Here is a 22,028-nt window from a genome sequence, read left to right as displayed (position 1 = left end):
ACATGTTAAACTTATGATATATGATTTTGATTGTGATAGTGATGGGAAATGGGAGAATGAGAGGCAACTTGGTTCAAGGGGGAAAATCCACTGGATTTAGTGTTAGATGACTGATACTTCTTTTATTTGTTATCTGTGTTACTTTGGGTGAGTCATTTTTTTTCTTCCTGTGCCAATTTCTTCCTCTTAAAATGGTGCTTGGACAAGTCACTCTCTGAGCCCGGGGTCCTTAACCTGATATCTGTGAACTTTTTAAAAATTGGTAATAGTATTTCAATATACTGTTTTCCCCCCAATTTAGTGAATTTTAAAAACATTCTGAGACTGAATTTATAGACTTTCCCAGATAGTTAAAGGGATGCACGAACCCCACAGTTTAAGAATGCCTGTATAAGTCTAAGGTCAATTTTGTTTTTAACTCCCATGATTTTCTGATTCTGTTTTGCCTGATCTAGCCAATAACACTTGTCAATGATACCCTGCAAAGTAATGGATGAAGTCTAAAAGGAGAATTAAAGAAAAGAGGTTAGGGGAAATGGGGGTGATAATGGAGGGAGAACTAGAATATTTTTTGCCTTCTCAAATGATGCAGGAGGAAATCTACTCATTTCCCTAGATAAGATATAATCACAAGATTTCTGAATTGGAAGACATTGGAGAAAACACATATCCTAACTCTTATATAAGCCGAATCTCTTTCCCACATCTCCATGACTCTTCTGCACATCTGTATAGCTTGGTCTCCAGTCTGCTCATCACCATAGTTACCCTTCCTTCTTACCATGTACTAGATCTACCTGGTAAATTTCCTCCAGAATATGTCATGTTTTGGATACAGAAATGTCAAGGAGGATCCAGTAGTAGGAGGCACTTATAAGAGAGTCAAAAGGGTATAGACATAATATGAGATGATAACAAATATAAGGGAAGGCCCTAGTAACAGAAAGGTGGGACCCAAGAAGAAAAGGAAGGTCTTTGTTTCCTTACCTGGAGCCTTATCCACACTTAGTCTCCCCAACAGCCTCAATTTAGGAAACTTGTGGGAACTATAAGAAACAGAGAGTGTTTTCTCATGGAATTCCTCATTTCTGTAGAGAAAAAAAAGTTAGACAAGAAAGGAAGAAAATGGATTCGAGTCCCGGCTCTTTTATCTATTAATTAGGAGACTTGGGTATCACTTTTGGGTCTCAGTTTCCCCACCTGAAAAATGAGTACATTTGAGCCCAGAATACCCTGTTAGACATTTAAAGGCAGCATGAGGTGGTTGGAAGCATCCTTGTGCAGTACAAAAAGCAAATGTTTCTGGAGACAGAGGATGAAAAATCCAAATTCTTCCTGACATTTATTACCTGTGTGCTTGAGGGCCAGTCATGTTACTTAGCTGGGTATCAATGTACAAAACAGGAATTTGGGCTGGATGACTTCTGAGGTTTCTTCTAGCTCAGATCTAGGATTCTAGGATCTCTCTAATAATCAGGAAGACCATTAATTTCAGCATGATAATAAAGAGCTCTCTTTCAAACTTAGAAAGGGGGCATTTCTCTATTATAACAGAGCATTTTCATACTACAGTTCATAGATTCAAAGTGAAACTAGAAAGGACCCTTAAAGATTATTTGATTGAATGTAATTCTGAGGTCATGCAATTATGGCCCAGAGAAGGGAAGGGAGCTATATTGAGCATCCCTCAGATTGGGGATGGCAGAGCTAGAGTTTGGACCAAGATCTTTTGGCATCGAATTCAAGGTTCCCTGTATCAGTGATGTAGTCTAATGGGACTCCATCTGGAGTTTTGTAGGTATTCCTGGACATCACTTTTTAGAGAGGGTGTTGACAAATGGGAATGTCTAGAGAAGGTTAATTAGGATAAGAAGAAGAGGTGAAATGATACCATAAGAGGATTCCTTGAAGAAAACAAACCTATTTAGTTAGCAGAAGAGAAGTCGTACTAGTCATTTTCAAACACATTAACAAATGACAGTCATTTAGAAGGATTAGACAGTAGAGCTATCTGGAAAGAGAAGGAGATGCATTCAGGGGTGCAGACAGAGGTCAGATAATTGCTTCAGACATTGTACAGGTAATTATTGATCAGTAAAGAGTTCTATTAGGTGGCTTCTATCCCATAAAAGTGGGAGATATTATTATCACATTGATCCTGGGTTTGAATTGGGCAGGGAGGATACCATTTTAAGTATGGAGAAACTGAAGCAAGAAACAGACTATGGTTTAGAACAATAGTCTAAGACATGGAAGAAGCCCCAAATTCTGCCTATCAGCTCATGACTCACTCCTTTTACTGAGCCCTGGAAACTATCAGATACCTGGGTAGTTAAAAATTAGGATTTAGGGAAATGCCAATAAAGACAGAATACTGGATGAACAGAACAGTTAAGTGATGAGGTTTTATTTTTGGTTCTGGTAGTAATAATCTATGTGACCTTAGGCAATCTAAATACCTTTTATGTCTCCCTTTGGAAAATGAATCAGGCTAGAATAGATGATTTGCACTATCTCTTCCAGCTTCCCCAATCTATGGCCATATAGCAACACTTTACCTCAGAAGTGTGTGGATGCTCTAGCTTCCAGATCTTCAGTTATAGCTACATGCTCAGAACCAGTCATCAGATCAAATATCTGATGGAGAGTGCTCATATCTTTCTAGGGACAGGTCAAGGAGGAGACATCCATAACCTGGAGAGCCTGTTCAACAGGGATAGGCATTTATATAACCATCTTAAACAAACCTCAATTTTTTGTGCATTAGTATCAAGGCAGAAATAAATGGTAATAGGTCTTAGGGTCCTACCTTCTCAGTCCCATCTCCCAGAGGTGAACAGTACAGCAAAAGCTACTCTCCCCTGAGACTCTGTTGGAGGTAATTAGCCCACAAAAGATCTATCTCTCCACTTGGGATCTCTGTGTCTCTGGAAAATGGAGGGCACACCTCTGGAGAAGCAAAATAAACTATTAAACACATTCACTGCCACAACATCATGGATTGTGCTCAAACTTGAAGGTTCAAATACCTTGAGGGGAAATTTTGGGAAGATCTCCAAGGGAGGCAGCTTAACCATTCCCTCCTTAACTCTCCACTTTACAACATGATATCATTAATATATATTAATTATATATCAACAAAGCTAAGAACTAAGAACAAGTAGATTATTTCTTTAAAAATTTTAATATAAAATTCCCAGATTAACAGAACATGAAGTAGTACCCAGTTATGTGTGTTTAAATCTTATTCCCCTACTAAACTGTAGGCTCCATGAAGGAGAAGGGAATGTCTTCCTTAGACTCTCATCTTTTATCAGGCACAGTGAAATATCCCTAGTACCGGGATTGTGCAAATTGCCTTGAAACTTAATTAAATATCAGGGGTACACTTAGTAATATTGGAGGCAGAATGGGGCTTATGATCTTTGCTTTTTATTTCTACTGTCAGGGAAAAAAAGTTCTTGTTATTCTTATATTAATAACTATCCTCAATATGTTAATTTAAGGATTTGCAATTTTTTTTTTCAATGCCATAGATTGCAGCACTTCTATAACCTAGTAAGCTTCCTAGAAATTCTGCAGCTGGTGATGAACCTCTGTGGAATTTTCTTGGTTGATTTAGGCAGCACACAATCTATCACTATTCTTACATGTGAAACTTTTACAGCTTGATAGGGTCAGCCAGAGCTTCTATTATGCTGACAAAGCTTTTGAGGATCTAGGATCAAGCTCATATAATGAGGATATATCATGTTAAAGATTTTGTTGAGTGCCTAAAGGACAATTAAACATATTTTTAAGAAGTAGAAAAGAAATTAATTAATGGAATACTTGGAGAATGGAGTTTTAGATTTTAGGAAAATAGCATAGAGGAAAGATAACTGAATGTCAAATGAGAAATTTTTGTAGTTAAATCTTGGTTCTGTTACTTATAGGCTGGGTTAGTATAAGTGTGTCATTTCACTTTTTTTTTTGTTTGTTTCTGAAAGCAAACATAAACATTTTACTATCTCCCTCCCTAAGTATGGGATAGTATCTATTTATCTATTCATTTTAGCATTTTTATTTAAAATTTTGAATTCTAAATTCTATCCCTTCCTTTTCTCCCTTCTCCCTAAAATGGTAAGCAATCTGATATAGGTTATGCATATGCAATTATCTAAAACTTTTCAATATTAGTCATTTTGTACAAGAAGACTCAAAAGGAAAAAAAAAGAAAGTGAAAAAAATAATATGCTTCCATCTATATCTTCACTTCACTATTATATGCCAACAAAACTAATAATCAAGAACAACTACATGAAAACTTATTCAAATCTGAATATAAAATTCCCAGATAATCAGAAAAAGAAGTAGAAAATTTAAATAACCCAATATCAGATGTCTCGTAGTTTTATACTCCTCTTGTGCAAGTAGTGTGCTTTTTTCATTAGTTCTTTGGGATTGTCTTGAATCATTGTATGACTGAGAAGTCAAGTTCTTCATCAAAAATATTTCTGTTACTGTAAATGACATTCATTTCCCTACACATTAGTTCATATAAGTCAGGGATCCTCAAACTTTTTAAATAGGGGACCTGTTCACTGTCCCTCAGACTCTTGGAGGGCCGGACTATAGTAAAAACAAAAACTTTGTTTTATGGGCCTTTAAATAAAGAAACTTCATAGCCCTGGGTGAGGGGGATAATCGTCCTCAGCTGCCTCATCTGGCCTGCGGGCTGTAGTTTGAGGACCCCTGATAAGTCTTTCTAGTTATTCTGAAATACCTCTCCATGATATTTCTTATAGCACAATAAAATTCCATCACAATCACACCAAAGATTGTTTAGGTATTCCACAATTGATGGGCATCCCTTCCGTATCCAATTCTCAGCCCCTACAAAAAGCTGCTATAAATATTTTTGTAAAAGTAGGCCCTTTTTCCTTCCTTTTTTGGGGAATGTGTTTAGTATATAGATTTAGTCTTTTGGGCATGGTTCTAAATTGCTCTGGATCAATTAGTTCATGACTCTACCAACAAAGCATTAGTGTCCCAGTTTTCCCACATCCTCTCCAATACTCAGTATTATAAATTATTAGACAACAGGTGTGATAGGTGTAAGGTGGTACCACAGAGTTGTTTGTTACTAATACATAGAAATGCCGATGCTTTGTGTGGTTTTATTTTGTATTTGGCCACTATGGTAAAGATTTTTAGTGGATTTCCTAAGATTCTCTATGGACTCCATCACATCATCTTCAAAAAGTGATAGTTCTGTTTTCTTGTAGTCTATTCTAATTCTTTTAATTCCTCTTTGTTCTCTTGTTGCTATAGCTAACATAATGGGCATCCTTGCTTCACCCCTGATTGTATTGGGAAGCTTTCTAGCTTGTCCTTATTACAGATAATCCCTGTTGATAGTTTTAGAAAAGCATCATTTTAAGGTAAACTCCATTTATTACCTCTTTTTAATCTTTTCTCTCAGTCAGATTGATTTCCTTTTTCTCTTTCTGTTCCTCTATATTTGAGTTATTTATTTTTATTTTTTAAAAAGTAATTCCTTAAGTTTCATTTTTTGTTCCCTTTTCTTTCCCTCCCCAAATTTCTACTTATTTTCATTCCTAATTTTTTTCTTCCCTTAAACCCTCTCTCTAATTATGAAAGTAAAAGGTTTAATGCCCATCATGCATATGAAGTCATTCAGAACACATTTCTGCATTATCCATGTTCCAGAAAAAAGATAAAAAAACAGTAGAAATAAAGGAAACATATGCTTCAGTTTGTAATGTGAGTTTGTCAGTTCTCTATCTTGCAGGTGGGTAGAATTTTTCATTGAATTCTTTGGAGATATGGTGGATTATTCTATTGATCAGAGTTACTCTTTGATAGTTGATTATCTTTTATTATATATTTTATATATATATTATATATATTTATATATATTTTATTATAACTTTTAATTGAGAGAGCCCATGCCTGGGCAATTTTTTTTTACAACATTATCCCTTGCACTCACTTCTATTTCGACTTTTCCCCTTCCTCCCTTCACCGCCTCCCCCAGATGGCAAGCAGTCCTATACAAGTTAAATATGTCACAGTGCAGTTGATTATCTTTTAATGTTTTATTAGTGTGTATATTGTTTTCCTGTTTTTTTCACACCCTTTTGCATCCATTCATATAACTCTGCTATTTCCTTATCAATTTTTAAAAGCACAATAATATTCCATCATATTAATATTCTTGCAATTCCTCAATAAATGAACATTCCCTCAGTTTCCAATTCTTTACCACCATATAAAGAGCTGCCATAAATATTTTGGGCATATTGTTTCCTTTCCTTTGATATCTGTGAAATATAAAGCTAGTAAAGGAAGTGTTGAGTCAAAGATTATCAAATTGTACATAGAGTTGTACACAGTACACACTGTACACAGTTTGATGATTGTCTTGAACATAGCTCCAAATAGTTCTTCAAAATGGTTGGACCAGTTCACATTTGTTCCCTTTGCCATTAAAGGATTTCCCACTTATTCTCTTCACTGTCTATCTTCTTTTTCTTTATGCTCTAGATTCTTCATTGCTTCATGACCCTTATAATTATCTATTCTTTCACTGTTGTTTGTATTCCTCATGCAGGTAATCATTCTGGTCTCTCTCACCTAGATAGTTTCTGTCATTGCTTTGTAGAGCTCCTTTTTTGGGTTGTGACTAATTCCAAGCAAAATGCCAGTCATGTAGCTGACAGAGGGACAGTATTGTTCCATTCCAGAATGTGCTCCCATATCTAATCCCTGATTTTGCCATGTACAGCTAGCTGATATGCTTTTCCTGGTTACCCAACTTCACCATATGCCTTCAGATCTCCTCCTTGGATCCATATCTAATGATTTCCCAAGCTGCAGTTGTTCTAAGGATCTCCATTTCTCTTCTTCTTGAGGAGGAACAAGTAGTCTTTTGCACTGATTTTCCCCACACCCTTTAATCAAACCATGCTCCCCATCTTTCTTTACCAAATACTTCCCTTAACTAATAGGATCATTTATCAATGGATTTTCTTCCAAACCTTAAAACAAGGCCATTCTCTTTCATCTCTTTTCAGTGTTTTACCTTCTTCTCACTCTTTCTCCTGCAGACTCTTTTTTTTCTGAGAGACTGCAAGGATCAATTTCTTTTTGTTAACCTTCAGTTGGACCTGTGTATAAGGCACATTCTGTTCTATCTTTCTTTGCTCCTCTCTTTCTTCTAAGCACCCTCACATTTTGTAATTCAATCCCTTAAAAACATTTATATATCTATAGGTAAAGTGTTGTGAGTTTCTGTCTATAATACACATGGCCTGAGTCTTGATTTTCCATCCACCTGAGTTCTACCTTCACTTTTTCCTTCATATATATATATATATATATATATATATATATATATATATATATATGAAGCTCCCTACTAGTTTCCTTTATCTCATTTTCTTTTGTTTTTATTCATTCCTCCTACATTTCAATTATCTGAGATGATCAAGAAACCTTTTTGCCATTCTTTTGAATTTGTTTAATTGATTCTTGATGTCTTACAGTCATTGACTTCCACTTGCCCAATTCTAACTTGTAAGGGATTTTCTTCAATGAGTTTTGGTACTTTCTTTTCCATTTAGACAACTGAGCTCTTTAAAGAGTTGCTTTCTTCAGTGGATTTTTGTGTCTCCTTTTCTATTTGGCCAATTCAAATTTCAAAGCATTTATGTTATTCACAGCTAGATGTCATTTCTCCTATTCATCCAATCAGTGGGAGAAAGGGAGGGGAGAGAGACAGACACATACATGTATGCATATGCACACACACACACACACACACACAGGGAGAAAGAGAGAGAGACTCTCGTCTTCCCAAAAATAGTTCCCTTTTAAAGCTTGGTTCAGATTGGAATTATCTTCTAAACATATATTAATATGCTTATTGAATTATTTCTTTAGGGATATACTAAAGAAGGAAGCATATAAATTGTTATCCAAATGGATGGGCCGAGAGAATTATGAATTATTGTTGGGATATTTATGCATCTAAATAGGAAGGCCGAACTCAAGTAATACATATGAGTTAGCTGATGCTTTCATTCCCTATGCCATTAGTGAGCTGGCATGGAAAACTACAAGTGCCACTTGGTGGTTCCTATGGGTATAACACCTTTAGCAGTGGTTGTAAGGGATATCACTTGATGATAATTGAAATGTGGTTCCCTTGAGACCCTAATTGTCTCTGTTACAAAGCAAAAAAGTAGTAGATCTATGGGAATTAGTGTGTGTGTTTGAGTGTCAGTATGAGCAGTGAGTTCATAGAATTATCCATATGCATTTCTAGATTATACTGGGTAATTGCAAGGGAATATTCCTTCTTGTGGGAACCCTATAGGGTTAATGATATAGAGTGTATATGAATGTATTTAGATGTGGATCTCTGAGTCAATGGCTGATGCAAAATCTAGCTTTGAGGGACCTTTGAGAGTTGGGTTCTTATAAATTACAAAGGTGAATGAATATATCAAGATATTTCTGGAGGCAAGCAAGATCTTCCTGTGCAACAATGAGAGCCCTGGGTTAGAAGCTGTTCTCTGTACTGGCACTGTTATCTAGGTTGTCACATGGCTGAGGATATGATATTCTGCAAAAGAAGGGAGAACCCAGTGAGAAAGTAATGGATCCAGAAGCTAAATGAGACACAATATAAATGACTATAACTTACCTGTGTGTATGTTCTATTCTTAAAGGCCTGTATGCATTTAAATTATTTTAATCTTATTATCTTATTAATAAAAATACATTAAGGTGCTTCAATTTCATCATCATGAGTACCTCTTTGACTTGTGTAGATTTCAACCCTTTATAACCTAGTGTATATTCTACAAGAATCATTACTGTTAGGTCAACCTGATAATGAATCTTTCCTGAGATAACTAGACAAATCAATCAATTAATGAGTATTTATTAAGGACTTGGGTTAAGCATCAGAGATTATTGTTATCCATTGTCTGTCCATTCAGACAATCCATTCCAGGCAAGTGGAAGCCAATGACTCTATCCAACCCATTCACTAGACTAATACTTGAAGCCTTTCTATCCTGGTAAGACCTGCCCAAACTTCTTTGGTTGTGAGAACTCATAAAAAAATAACATGATCCTGAGTCGAGTGATAGATTTGTCTTTATTTAATAATAATAATAATAATAATAATAATAATAGATTTTATTGATATAGAATTTTAAGGTTTGCAAAGCATTTTACAAATATTCTTACATATTCTCTTTACAACAGCCCTGGGAGACAGGTGCAATTATTCTCACTTTACAGGTGAGGAAATTGAGGCTTAGAGCTTGAGTGACTGGTCCAGAGTCACACACTATAACAAACTATGATCAAGTTTCATGACAATGGGATCACTATTTTCTAACCCAAATGCTATCTCCAAAATGAAGTAAAAATTCCCATATCTATGTAAAAAAAATGTCATTTTGCATAGTTAATCTGTCACTTTTCTGGTAATTGGGAGATGCTTTATCATTGGTCGTTAGGAGGACATTCATAGTCTGGGATCCCTGCTTAATAGAGATAGGAAAATCTTTTGAAAGATGGGTTGGGGGGGGGTTCCTTAAACAGAAGAGAGTCTAGCAGACCAACACTAAAATTTAGTCTCTACTCTTGACTTCAGTTTTGCAGAATTTTTTTTTGCTGGATTTGTGATTCCATTAAAATTGGAAAATCTTGGTGAGAAACTTCCTTTACTACAGCAGATAAGTCTCAACTCTCTAGTTTATGATCTTGGAAAGTATCACTTTCCAGGACACTGGGAAGTAAACTAACTTGTCCTGGGCTACACAGTTATTATGTGTCAGAAGTAGGAATTCCCAACTGCAAAGCCAACTCTATCTACTATGGCAATCAGTAGGCCATTGCCTCATTTCAAATCGAAACTAAATATGTTGTTTGTCTAACCTGCTTATTTTATATTTCCTAGGGACTGGTTGGGGGTATTGACAAAAATAGGAAAATATTAGTAGAGGATAAATTAAGGTAATTATGATTGCAAATGAAGTTCTAATATCAACAATAATACTACAATGGTTCTGCCTCCAAAACCCCCATGTGGGGGGATTATTATAACCACCCCTCCTCAAGACATAGGTCCAAAGATGACAAAGTCTCTTGAACACATTCTATTTAGGCTCTTCTCAGAAGTGGCATGGGCAGCATTGTTCAGTAATGTCTGACTCTTTGTGACCTTCTTTGAGGTTTTCTTGGCAAAGATCCTGGAGTAGTTGGCCATTTCCATCTCTGACTCATTTTACCGATGAGGAAACTGAGGCAAATAGAAGTGACTTACCCAGGACCACACAACTAATAAGTATCTGAGGCTAGTTTTGTGCATCCACTGCACCATTTAGTTGTCCCAAGTAAAAGATAAAAGGTTGAATTTAGAGGACCTGAGTTTAAATTTCAGTTCCCTGTACAGCTTTTGGCAAGTCAATTAACCTCGATATGTGTCAATTTTCTCAGCTATAAAATAAGTGAATTGGACTAGATGGTCTTTAAGATTCTAATTTTAAGCTTATTATCTTACTTACCTGTAAATTACCTGTATTTCTAAAGAGGGGGATAAACTCTTTGAAATAGCTTGCACATCTGTCCTTTCCTGGGATAGTTCTATAGTTAACAAGATTGATATATGTTTAGTATTTCAGAGAAGCAAACAACAAATTTAAGAAACGACATACAACATATGTTGGAATTATGCTTTCTAAAAGTTTCACAGTCTTAACAACCATAAGGTTTTCATCTTGCCCCTTCATGGAATTTCAGAGGCTCCTTTGCGGCTCACAGATTTTTTGAGAGCACCTTTGACATCCTTGTTCCGTAGTGTGTAAATGAGAGGGTTTAGCAAGGGAGTAACAAAAGTATAGACCAAGGCAATCTGTCGATCCTCATCCTCTGAGGTGCTGGACCTGGGGCGTAAATAGACTAGGCTGCAGCAGCCATATTGCAGCAGAACCACAGTGAGATGGGAAGAGCAAGTGGAGAAAGCTCGTCGGCGGCCCTCAGCCGAGCGGATGCGCAAGATGGTGGTGGTGATGAAGACATAAGAGATGCAGATGAGCAGGAATGGGACAGTCAGAACAAGGATTCCTACCACATAGAGGACAGCCTGATGAATTCTGGTATCAGCACAGGCCAGGCGTAGGACAGGTGGCACATCACAAAGGAAGTGGTTGATCTCCCGGTGGTGACCACAGAAGGGCAGGGTGAAAATCAGTGCTGTCAGCTGGAGAGAGAGAAAGAGAGCCAGACCCAGCGAGCCGACCACCATTTGGGTACAAAGCTTCTGAGTCATGATGAGACTGTAGTGCAAAGGATGACAAATGGCCACATAGCGATCATACGCCATGACAGCCAACAGGAAACAGTCAGTGCTGCCAAGGGTGACAAAAAAGAACATCTGAGCCCCACAGCCAGCCAATGGGATGGGTTTCTGGGCTCCAAAGATGTTGGAGAGCATCAATGGTACTACAGTAGTGGTGTAACATATCTCTAGGAAGGAGAGGTTGGACAGGAAGAAGTACATGGGGGTACGGAGGGAAGTATGGGTGCATACAACCCAGATGATAGCAGTGTTCCCACAGAGTATCATCATATAGAGGAGGAAAAAGAGAAGGAAGAGGAGGGCCTGGATTCGGGGGGAACTAGTGAACATCCGGAATACAAATTCAGTAGGGCCAGATTGGTTGACATGGATAAAGTTGGGTGGAACCATCTTACCTGCTAAGGAAAAGTATAAAGAAAGAATGAGCTGCTGATTTATCTAAATAAAATCAGAATCCAAAATGCCATTTTTATTGTTGCTCAGAATACGTCACAGTGAAAGTTAATTTACTTGAGGAGTTCTTTCTCTGTTCCTTCAGTAGGATGATAGGAACTGATTCTCCCTGACCACACCTTCCTCTACGTGCTAGGGTCATCTCAGGCCATCACTGCTCGATGTCCCTATATCTACTCCTCATCCCTTTTCTTCCATGAGGGTAGAGTCTCTTTATTCAAAGTGACTTGTTGGTTTGGAGACAAAATCTCATACGAGTGTAGATCTCATTTCCAAGTGGCTTTTTTTGCTTTGGAAAATTATAAAGCTTAAAATGTAGATAAGTAATAAAATCAATAATTAATAATAAAATTAACCTCAAATTATTTTAATAATTAGTTTAGAAATGTGGTTTTCCAGTCTTGTTATACTCAATTATTCGTCTTTTTGATCTCTATAGAAAAGATGCTAATTCAGGATACAATGTAATAATCTTTCCTTCATCCAGAAAGAACAGTCATTAAGACATAAACACATGGAAAAAAAAAATTAAAAGAGCAAAGAAACTGTGGTAAAGTGATCCAAGATTGCATGTGGCAATGAAACAAAAAGAGCAGAAACAGAAGGGGGGATTCAGTGGCATTCTGGAGGCTTCTCCAAATTGGCAGAGTTCTTTCACTCCCTGCTGGGTTTATCTTAAGACGATTCCTCAAAAGCTGAAGGAAAAATGGGTGAAGCCAAGTCAGTTTCATGGAAAGTATGCTTCTTTTCCTGATGCTGTTTGTCACTCATTAGTATTTCTCTTTGTCTCTCCCCCACTATCTTTGATTCTTTCATGTCTCCCACAGAAAGACTTTAAAAATTCATTGCAATGGAAAAAAACAAAATAAAACTTTACCCTCCAATTTCAGACTCATTGATGGTTTCATTATTTCACTTTTTAGAAAAGCTACAACTTTCATTGCAATTGGAATAGCTAATTAATGGCCACATCAAGGCAGTCCGTCCACTCTTTGTCTGAATTACTATTATGTTAAGATGAAAGCATACCATTTCAGACTTCAATGCCCAGTTAAAATCATCTTGATGCAATCATTTCATCTCACTGGGTCTTAGTTATCTTTATCTGTATGAGAAAGTGCTTGAATTAGGTGACTTCCCTAATTTGTTCTAGTTCTAACAATGTATGTTGTATTTACTAAAGTTCCTTAAAGCTTGGAGATTCAAAGTTCAAAACTGTTAAGTTCATTCCAGATCAGATGTAAATCATTGTTTTACTCTAATATTTTATATAGCAAAGTTCTTGGTTGACAAGACAAATTCCACCATATATCTTCTTGATCCCAGCTCCTCCTATTTTTCCCAAAAGATTACAACCTCAATAATCTCTTAATGATTTTCAGCTTCTCCTTATCTCTTTGCTCTTTTCCTCCAGTCTTTTAACAAATCTAATTCTCCCCTATATTAAAAAAAAATCATTAGACTTCACCACTCTTTTCAGCAATTGTCCTATTACCCATCTTCCTTGCTCAACTATATTCCTAGAATAAACTGTCTACACTCATTGTTTCAGCTACTTTTTTCTCAGTCATTTCTCAATCCTTTGCACTCTGGTTTCCACTTCCAACCTTATTACTCAGCTGAAACTGCTCTCTACAATATTACTAAAAATCTCTTAATTGATAAATCTGATTTTCTTTGCTAGTTTTCATCATTCTCCAACTAGCTGCTGAGTCTAAACCTGTCGAATACCCTCTTCTCCTGGATACTTGTTTCTCTCTAGGTTTTTTTTTTTTTTAAACACCACTCTCTTTTACCTCTCCTTTTAAATTTCTTTTGCTTATCCATCATCCTGGTCATTCCCCCTACTTGGGAGTGTCACCCAAAGTTCTTTGCCAGGTTCCTTTACTCTTCTCTTTCTGCACTCTCTCATTCTGACTCCATCACCTCATAAATTTTTAAATGATAATTCTATGCCAGTGATTCTCAGATGTGGATATATAGCTCCAAACTCTTTTCTGACTTTGAGTCTTGCATTACCAATTGCCTATTGTGCATTAAAAATGTATGTCAAGAAAATATGTCAAACTCAATGTACTCAAAATAGAGCTCTATCTTTCCCCATAACTCATCTCCTCTTCCAAACTTGCTTTTATTCATTGAAATTCTTTCTGCTTTCAAGATTCATAATCTTAGTCTTATCCTCTATTCCTTACTCGCCTTCTCCCTTATCTCACATGAATTCAATCACTTGCCAAATCTTGCTACTTCTATTTTCCCAATATCTCTCTTTTTTTTTTTACTCACATGGTTGCCACATTGCCTAAGTATAGGATCTTATCCCAATTAGCCTAGATTACTACATCATTCTCTTGGCTAGTTTCTCTGAATTGTCTTTCTATACTTCAGTGCACCATCCATGATACTTGAAAGCAATTTTTCTTATGTACAGATCTAACTGTGTCAGTTCCCTACTATACCAACGCCAGTGGCTTCCAATTGGTTCTCGAATAAAATACATTCTTATCTTTAGCTTTTAAAGCCCTCACAAACTCTGTTAAGTATATGTTGAATTTAGCAATGAATCCTCCCCCAATTTTGACCACAGTTTCCTTGTCATCAGATGAACGTGAATTAATTGCTATTTTAGAATTCTCACACAACTCTGTGATTTCATGACCCACAATGCTATCCTTCTGTCTGCTGATCAAAGATCAGTTTTATTCAAGTTTATGTTGCTTAGATTATGTATCATGGCACTAGTCAATGATGCCACGAATTTGGTAAATGTTTGTTGAATCACACTGAAGTGAAGGAAAGTATTGCAGGGACAAAACTGTCCTGTCCATGGATTAGTAGAGACTTTAAGACAAAGAATATTGGTAAAGAACCTGGGCTATTTCCCATTCCCCTAATAGCTAAACACTCTAGGGATTAGAGAGATTAGATTAGATGATGCAACATCTCAGATCATGTAAAAGAGATCACAAAATGTAAAAAGACCTAGAGCAAAAGTTTTTAACCTTTTTCTTAATTGAGTCATGCATCATGTCATCAGTTTGCTGAAGTGTATGTACTCTTTTTCAGAATGTTTTGAAATGAGCAAAATAAAATAAACAGAATGGGAAAGGAAAACAATTTTGCTGAATTTAGATGTATCTTTCCTACTTAAATTCATTGACTCTATGAAATTGCTCCGGGGATGCTCTATGAACATCCTCAAGTCTGTGGATCCCAGATTAGGAACACCTATACTAGAGGAAAGCAGTCAGTACATTGAATAACTTTTCTATGGAGGGTTTAGGGAAGGACATGAAAAAGAATGACCAAGATGAGGTATCAATATCTTATCTCTCTTCTCAGTAATGAGGGAATAAGACCCTTGAGGACAGCAGGTGTGGGTTGCCCTTTGTACCGGTTTAGATGAGCATCTGTGAGGTAAAGAGGAAAAAATCCTGGCAAAGAGGTAGTGAAGTGGAAAGAATACAGCACTTGGAATTAGTTTTGCCACTCACTCTTATTAGCTAGGTGATTCTCAGCAAGTCATTTAACTTCTATTTCAGTTTCCTCATCTGTAAAGTAAGAATAATAGCATTTATTTCATAATCATTGTGAGAATCAAGTGAATGAGCAAATGTAAGATGCTTTGCAAACCTTAAAACACTGCGTAAATGCTTTTTGTACTACTTCTACTAATCCTTCTCCTACTACTTGTAGTACTCCTCCTCCTCCTCCTCCTCCTCCTCCCCTTTTATCATTATTACTATCAGAATACCCAGGGTTTAAAAGACAATACCAGAACTCTCTACCTGAGTAACCATGAGCAAGTTCATTTCTCTAGTCCTTGCTTTCCTTATGTAATACCAAGGAATTGGATTAGATAATCTTTAAAGTCCTTTTCACTTCTAAGTCTATGATGCATCCATACATTTAGCCATTTAGGTAAAGAACAGTGAAATCTGTTTCAAATAAATTTCTGAGGATACTCTCTTTTCCACGAGATGAATATATATAAAATATAGAGATAAAAGTATCCTGTAACCTGATCCTGAGAGAAGCCACTTCATCATTATAGGGCAGATGCTTGGCCTATTTGTGACTTTGTGTCTTAAGAAATTTATACTCCTTGGGTTTGGGGCTTTGAACTTAGGGTGGATTAACTAAGGATGTGACCTATAGTTACTCTTAAAGAGTCTTAAAGAGGGGTCTATCACTCCTTTAATGTTACAGGTACGAAAACTAAGAAAGAAAGTGGCACAGTGAATGGAGTGTTTGCTTTAACAATCAGAAAGACCTGAATTCAATTTTGCCTTAGGATTTTACTAATTGTATGGCTATAGGTAACCTAACTAATCTCTTCAAACCTCAGTTTCCTCATTTCTGAAAATAAAGTGATAGGACTGGATTACATGGCCTCTAAGGGAACTTTCAACTCTAACTGGAGTGGAATGAATTGTTGCCCAATATTCCATGGTAAATTAGTAGCAGAATTGTTTTTAGAACTCATATCTCTTTATTCTCTTGTCTTTTCTGTACTTTAGTTTATGATGTACTTGATGAGATAAGACTGACACACATGAGCCACTGAAGTACAGAAGGAGATCCAGTGACAATAAGATGGGGGGGAGTATGTCCAATTGGTCTACTTTTTTCTATCTTTAACATTTTCTTTATTATTGTGAACTTAATAACCATCCATAAAACAAATAATATTTTGTAGAGGGCCAGGAGGTGAGAATCCATTTCAGGTTTTGAATCTTACAGTAAACTCACTTTAAATTCCCTTATTGAAATAGCAGAGACTGCTTGTCAAGATAATAAATTAATAATCTAGTGACTGAAGCAAAATGCAAACACTGCTCTTTAGATTAAAGGCAAACCTTTGACCTTAGGACAGGAAAAAGAGGCCACAATAAACACTAAAGGCATTTGGGAGAAAGATACTTGAGACAATGGTATGATAAACTTTACTCTGATGTGTATCTCAACTATATGAATCTCTGACTAATTAACCAAGATCCGGAGCTTAATCATTTACATCTCAGTAGATCTTGTTTGTTAGAGAAAAGTATAGGAACTTCAAAGAGTGTGCTTTGTATCAAGTCTATGAGCATTTGAAGTATATATATTTGTCTCTTTGATCAATAAACTTTAAAGAGTCCATTATCGAGATTCTCTCTGCCTAATTCTGGTAAAAGTCACATCCTTCATCTCACTACAGGAGCAGGACTTCAACAATATATAAAAAAGGAAATTGTGTAAGAAACCTCACATTTATGTAATATTCTTCCAGAAATATTTATATGTACACATATATGTATATACACACATATGTACAATTTAATGATTTTATAAAGAATTTTTGTGTTTTCTTTTACAGTTCTCTTTAATTTCTTCTCTGAATTTGAAATATTTCCTTGATGATCTACTGACTGCTGACTCTCCCAATCTCCTCTTCTCCAACAATATATAAAAAAGGAAATTGTGTAAGAAACCTTAAATTTATGTAATATTCTTCCAGAAATATTTATATGTACACATATATGTATATACACACATATATACAATTTAATGATTTTATAAAGAATTTTTGTGTTTTCTTTTACAGTTCTCTTTAATTTCTTCTCTGAATTTGAAATATTTCCTTGATGGTCTATTGACTGCTGACTCTCCTAACCCCTCTTCTCCCCACCAAGAGAAACCTCTCCTTCATTATAAATAGGAATCTAGCCAAAGGAAATGACCATATTATTCATATCTAGAAAAGTATATCTATAGATTTGATTGGTATCAAAGATTCCTCTTGACTCTAACCATAGTCCTGCATGAGGATCAAATAGATAGGCTGATTTATACATATTTAAGATAATCCCGGAAAAGTCCAGTAGGATGAAAAGAATATTGGAGTTGAAACCAAAACCCCTCAGTTCATTGTATTTTCTTGGCCAGACACTTCCTTTCACTGGGATTCAATTTTCTTAAAAGAAGAGGGTTTAGACTGAATTGATTCTGCTCCAAATCCTGAGATCTCAAGTCAATAAGTAAATAAAAAGGAAGCAGTGAAATTACCTCTTCTTTCCAGCATCTCTGAATCCATCAATCATCTGAGGGAAGAGCTGATCAGCAGTCTGCTTTTGTCCTGAGATGCTCCTGTGCCCATCTACAACAGAGCTCAGTTACTTTCTACCTTCTTGTTGATTTAAATGGAGATTACATGATTTTCAAAGGGTATTATGAGTAACTAGAAAAAAGAGATCCTGCCTAATGGATATTCCCCTTTCTTTAATTCTCTGGCTAAATCTGATAGAACTGAAGATGGGAACAGATACTGGTATCCTTCCCTACCTAGGGTCTTAGAGTGGAGATAGCTTTAGTATAGAATGAGCATATGTACCATGGACACTTTCTAGACTAAGATTCAGGATGAGTCTGCTGAATGAAAAAAGCCAATAAGGGTAATCCCTATTGACTCCAATCATAGTCTAGTCATGTTTTTTCTTTAATCAAGTTATTTACAGTCTTCTCTGGGTTCTCTCTCAGAGGAATGGGTCCCTGAAGCAGAGGGTTTGGGGAAAACTTTGTGAATTGAGGACAAGTCAGGTAAAATTAATGGACATTCATATCTCTATAGGCTTGTTCAGTGGCCATCCCAACAGGAGCCTGGAGACTTGTAGAAGGGAATCTTGCTCTCTTTATCACCTCTTTTTTTCTCTTCTCCATCAGGGACCTTAGTTGTCTTCTAGTGAATTTCTCCAAGGTGAAATGGCTAAACTACAATTTTATATCAATTTATGAAGAGTGTGGCTAAAGAGAGATAAGTTTCAGTTTTCTCAAGTGGAAAAATGTCCAAAAAAATTCTAATTCATCCAAAATGATTTAAAGTGTTTGCCACATATGAAGTACTGAACCAGGTACTGAAGATAGAAGGATAAAATGTAATGCAGTGGCTCCCTTCAAGGAGCTCCTACTCTTTTGGAGAGTGGGAGAGGAAGAGATTTGCAAAGAGAAACACAGTACTTTTACAGTATCAAGGAGAATATTCAAAGTACTCCAGAAAAATTTGAGGGAAGGATTGCTTCCAGCTCAGAGGATCAGAAAAAGCTCCTGCAAGTAGGTGGCATCTAATATAGGCCTTGGGAAATCAGTTAGTAATAACTGTAGTTCATTCAAGCACTCTAAGGCTTGCAAATCATTGTAATCTGTTGTTTTATTTGATCCTATCAACAACTCTGTGAAGTAGACTCTATTATTTCCATTGTAGTGATGAGAAAATTGAGGCACAAAGAGTAAAGTGACTTGTCAAAAGTTACACAGGAAATAACTGAGACTAAATTTGAACTAAGGTCTTTATGATGACATACATAGCACTCTACCCACTGGACAACCAAGCTGCTTTCCCTAGCATGCCTGTTTGATGTGGTTAGTTCCTAAGTGCCTTAATAGGATGGACAGAGTGAGACCTGCTCACAGTTTCCCAAATGCTGTTCTCTTTATTCTTTGGATATTCTCTGAAGCTTTAGTACTTTTTTTTCTTGTCCTCATCTCTGGCAGCATTTCTCAGGTGGGAAGCTGACTTCCTGCATTTCTTTTGACTACAGTGTCCAACAGAAGAATAATCTCTTGACATCTCTCTCTATGCTTCTAAAAGATTGAGATTGTTACCCAGAAAATGCTCAGAGAAATCAGACCAACACCATTTTCTATTTCAGATTCTCACGGAGCCCAACTAAACTCCTGTGAATTAAAAGTTTCCTTCTCTCTAGTGCCCTTGTGTCTCATAATCCTTGAATACAGTGAATACATGAAAAAAAAGTTCTTCAGCTCTGAGTGTCTATCTGGGTGAACTATGATTTGGGGAATACTGGAAGTCCAGACAGAGAAAACCAAGCTCTTCATTGGTGGGAGATTACATGGTTGGAGATTTGCAAGTTTTTCTCCTTTCTCAGATTGTCCCTGCTCATTTGTCTTTCTTTTTGCTTCGATCAAAACTGGTTTGTATCATGTATTTCTCTGGTAAAGCTGTTGGCTTTCTAGGACAATATACAAAGTTTATTGAAGACATGAGCTGTCATTAAAAAATCAATACATTTGTTTTTTTATACTATAAGTAAAACCAAATACTATTGATATTGAGCTCTTCCTTGTGATAAAAACAAACAACAGAAAACCCATCACCCAAACCACTTCACTTGACAGCAAAACAATTTTCTATGCTTTTGGGAATACAATTTTTTTTTTTATCTTATATGACTAGCTCTTCGGTTATCACCAGCTCTTATCATCTTACAAATAGCAGAATAATAATAAAATGAATGAATAATAATAAATCTTTATTTCTGTTTATCTATGTATTTTGTATTTTTAATTTATATCCACAAGGATAGATTCTGTGTATTCTCTGGTTTTTAAAATCTCTTTTGGTGTCGAATACCAAGCTCTATACCTAGGAAGTGTTTACTGTGTGTTTATACTTTAAAGGGTCTAGCACAGTGCTTGGACATTGTACAAATACTTGTACAATGAGTAAGAAAATGAATGAATGAAGAGCTCTCCAAAACATCGTTCAACACAATCAGAAAAACCTTTCTCCCTAAAGCTAACTACTATGGATAACAGCTGACATCAATCAGTCTAAGCTCTCTGAAACTATCCTATATTTCTATATTGACAAATCACTTTCTTTCCCATTGTCTCATGCAATTTTTGCACGGCTAATATAAAGGAGTTGGAACAGTTGTTGTTATACACCTTATAAAAGTCAATTCATTTGTTGACTTGGAAGTGCTGGGATTTCCTATCATATGGAATGTAGATTGTTAAGAGAATCAAGCTAATTGGTCACTTAACTATCTCCTTCTGGCCTCAGACTGACTCCACTGTTTCTCAGAAGGAAAGAATATCTATTAAGGGCTTATTTTTGGAAAATCTGAGCATAATGGAAGGCATCTGTCTGTTTTTTCTAGGACAAACATGTTTACAATAAATTCCAATGGAAAGAAAACAGCAACAGTGGAGATCTTGGAGTGGCAGAGGAAGAATCAAAGGAATATAAAGCCTTGATAATGGATACTATTTATCATGCTGCATTCGCTCTTAAACTTTCCTTTATTTCCAAGCACATTTATAGTTCAATAAAGTGTTTGCACATACATGTATACATCTGTGTGTATGTGTACCTGTATGTGCATGCATCTCTCTCTCTCTCCTCTGTATTTATATGTATGTACCTGAGTCTTTGGATCCAACCAGATGCACTTGTGATAAGGTGATCTCCTTTGCTACCTGACATTGTCTGTTGACAATGTGAGTGTTCCTCCAATTTGTAGTAAAACCTGAACTTCTGGAGAGTAAAGATGGGTGAGACAAAGGCTTTTTACTCCTTATCTTGCCAAAAATTCAGGTGAAGAATTATTCCACCTTCATCCCAGAAGAAGCACCACAAATAATAATTTTACTTTTGCCTCCTGGATTCACTCTTTATCTACATTTGTTTTTATATGATAGGTAAAACCAAATACCACTGATATTGAGCTCTTCCTTGTGATTAAAAAAAAAAAAAACTATCTTCTAAACCATTTCACTTGACAGCTTTGCTAGAATTCCTATATCAGGAGAGCTTTCTGCTTGTTAATGCTTTGAAAGAAATCAAAGCAATGATCTTATAAAAGGAGTTTCAACAGCCATATTTAAAAATCATCAGTTGAGAATTGGCAACATACAACCTGATGAGCCAAAAGCCTGCAGGTAGAACTGGAGTTGGGGGAGGGATAGTGACAGAAACATTGAGTACTTCATATGTTGATTATGGGAAGGCCTAGTATCAAAATAACTCCAAGTTCTTTTTTAATCTTATCAGGCACAATAGATAGAACTGAATTTCCTGTCAAAAATCTGGGTTTGAATTTTATCTCTGGAACTTATTTCCTCTGATGTATTTAATAATAATGGTGTACTTGCCATAGATTAGGGTACTTGTGTAAAAAAAGAAAATAAAAATAAACTGAAAGTCTCTTGGCTACACTAAAAATAGAACTCCCACTGATCTTAATTTCATCCCTCCTTCCAGGAATTGTCAGTAAATTCCATCAGAATTTAAATTCCTTGAAGGCAGGGAGTATTAAACAAAATTAGCCTTCATGCTTAGTATAGAGTGTGTCATATAGTAAGCATGTAATAAATGTTTTTTAATTTGATTAATATTGAGTAGATCTGC

General features: G+C 36.1%; 1 protein-coding gene across 1 annotated transcript; it reads right to left on the bottom strand.

Moving 5' to 3' along the window:
- Positions 1-10,810: 10,810 nt before the first annotated feature.
- On the bottom strand, positions 10,811-11,773 carry LOC100935164 (olfactory receptor 10Q1). The gene has a single exon (XM_003773967.1). The coding sequence runs from the start codon at positions 11,771-11,773 to the stop codon at positions 10,811-10,813; it is 963 nt and encodes a 320-aa protein (XP_003774015.1).
- Positions 11,774-22,028: the final 10,255 nt, after the last annotated feature.

This window comes from Sarcophilus harrisii, chromosome 6 (genome assembly GCF_902635505.1).
Source record: "Sarcophilus harrisii chromosome 6, mSarHar1.11, whole genome shotgun sequence".
Taxonomy (NCBI): domain Eukaryota; kingdom Metazoa; phylum Chordata; class Mammalia; order Dasyuromorphia; family Dasyuridae; genus Sarcophilus; species Sarcophilus harrisii.
This window is presented reverse-complemented; position numbering and strand designations above follow the sequence as displayed.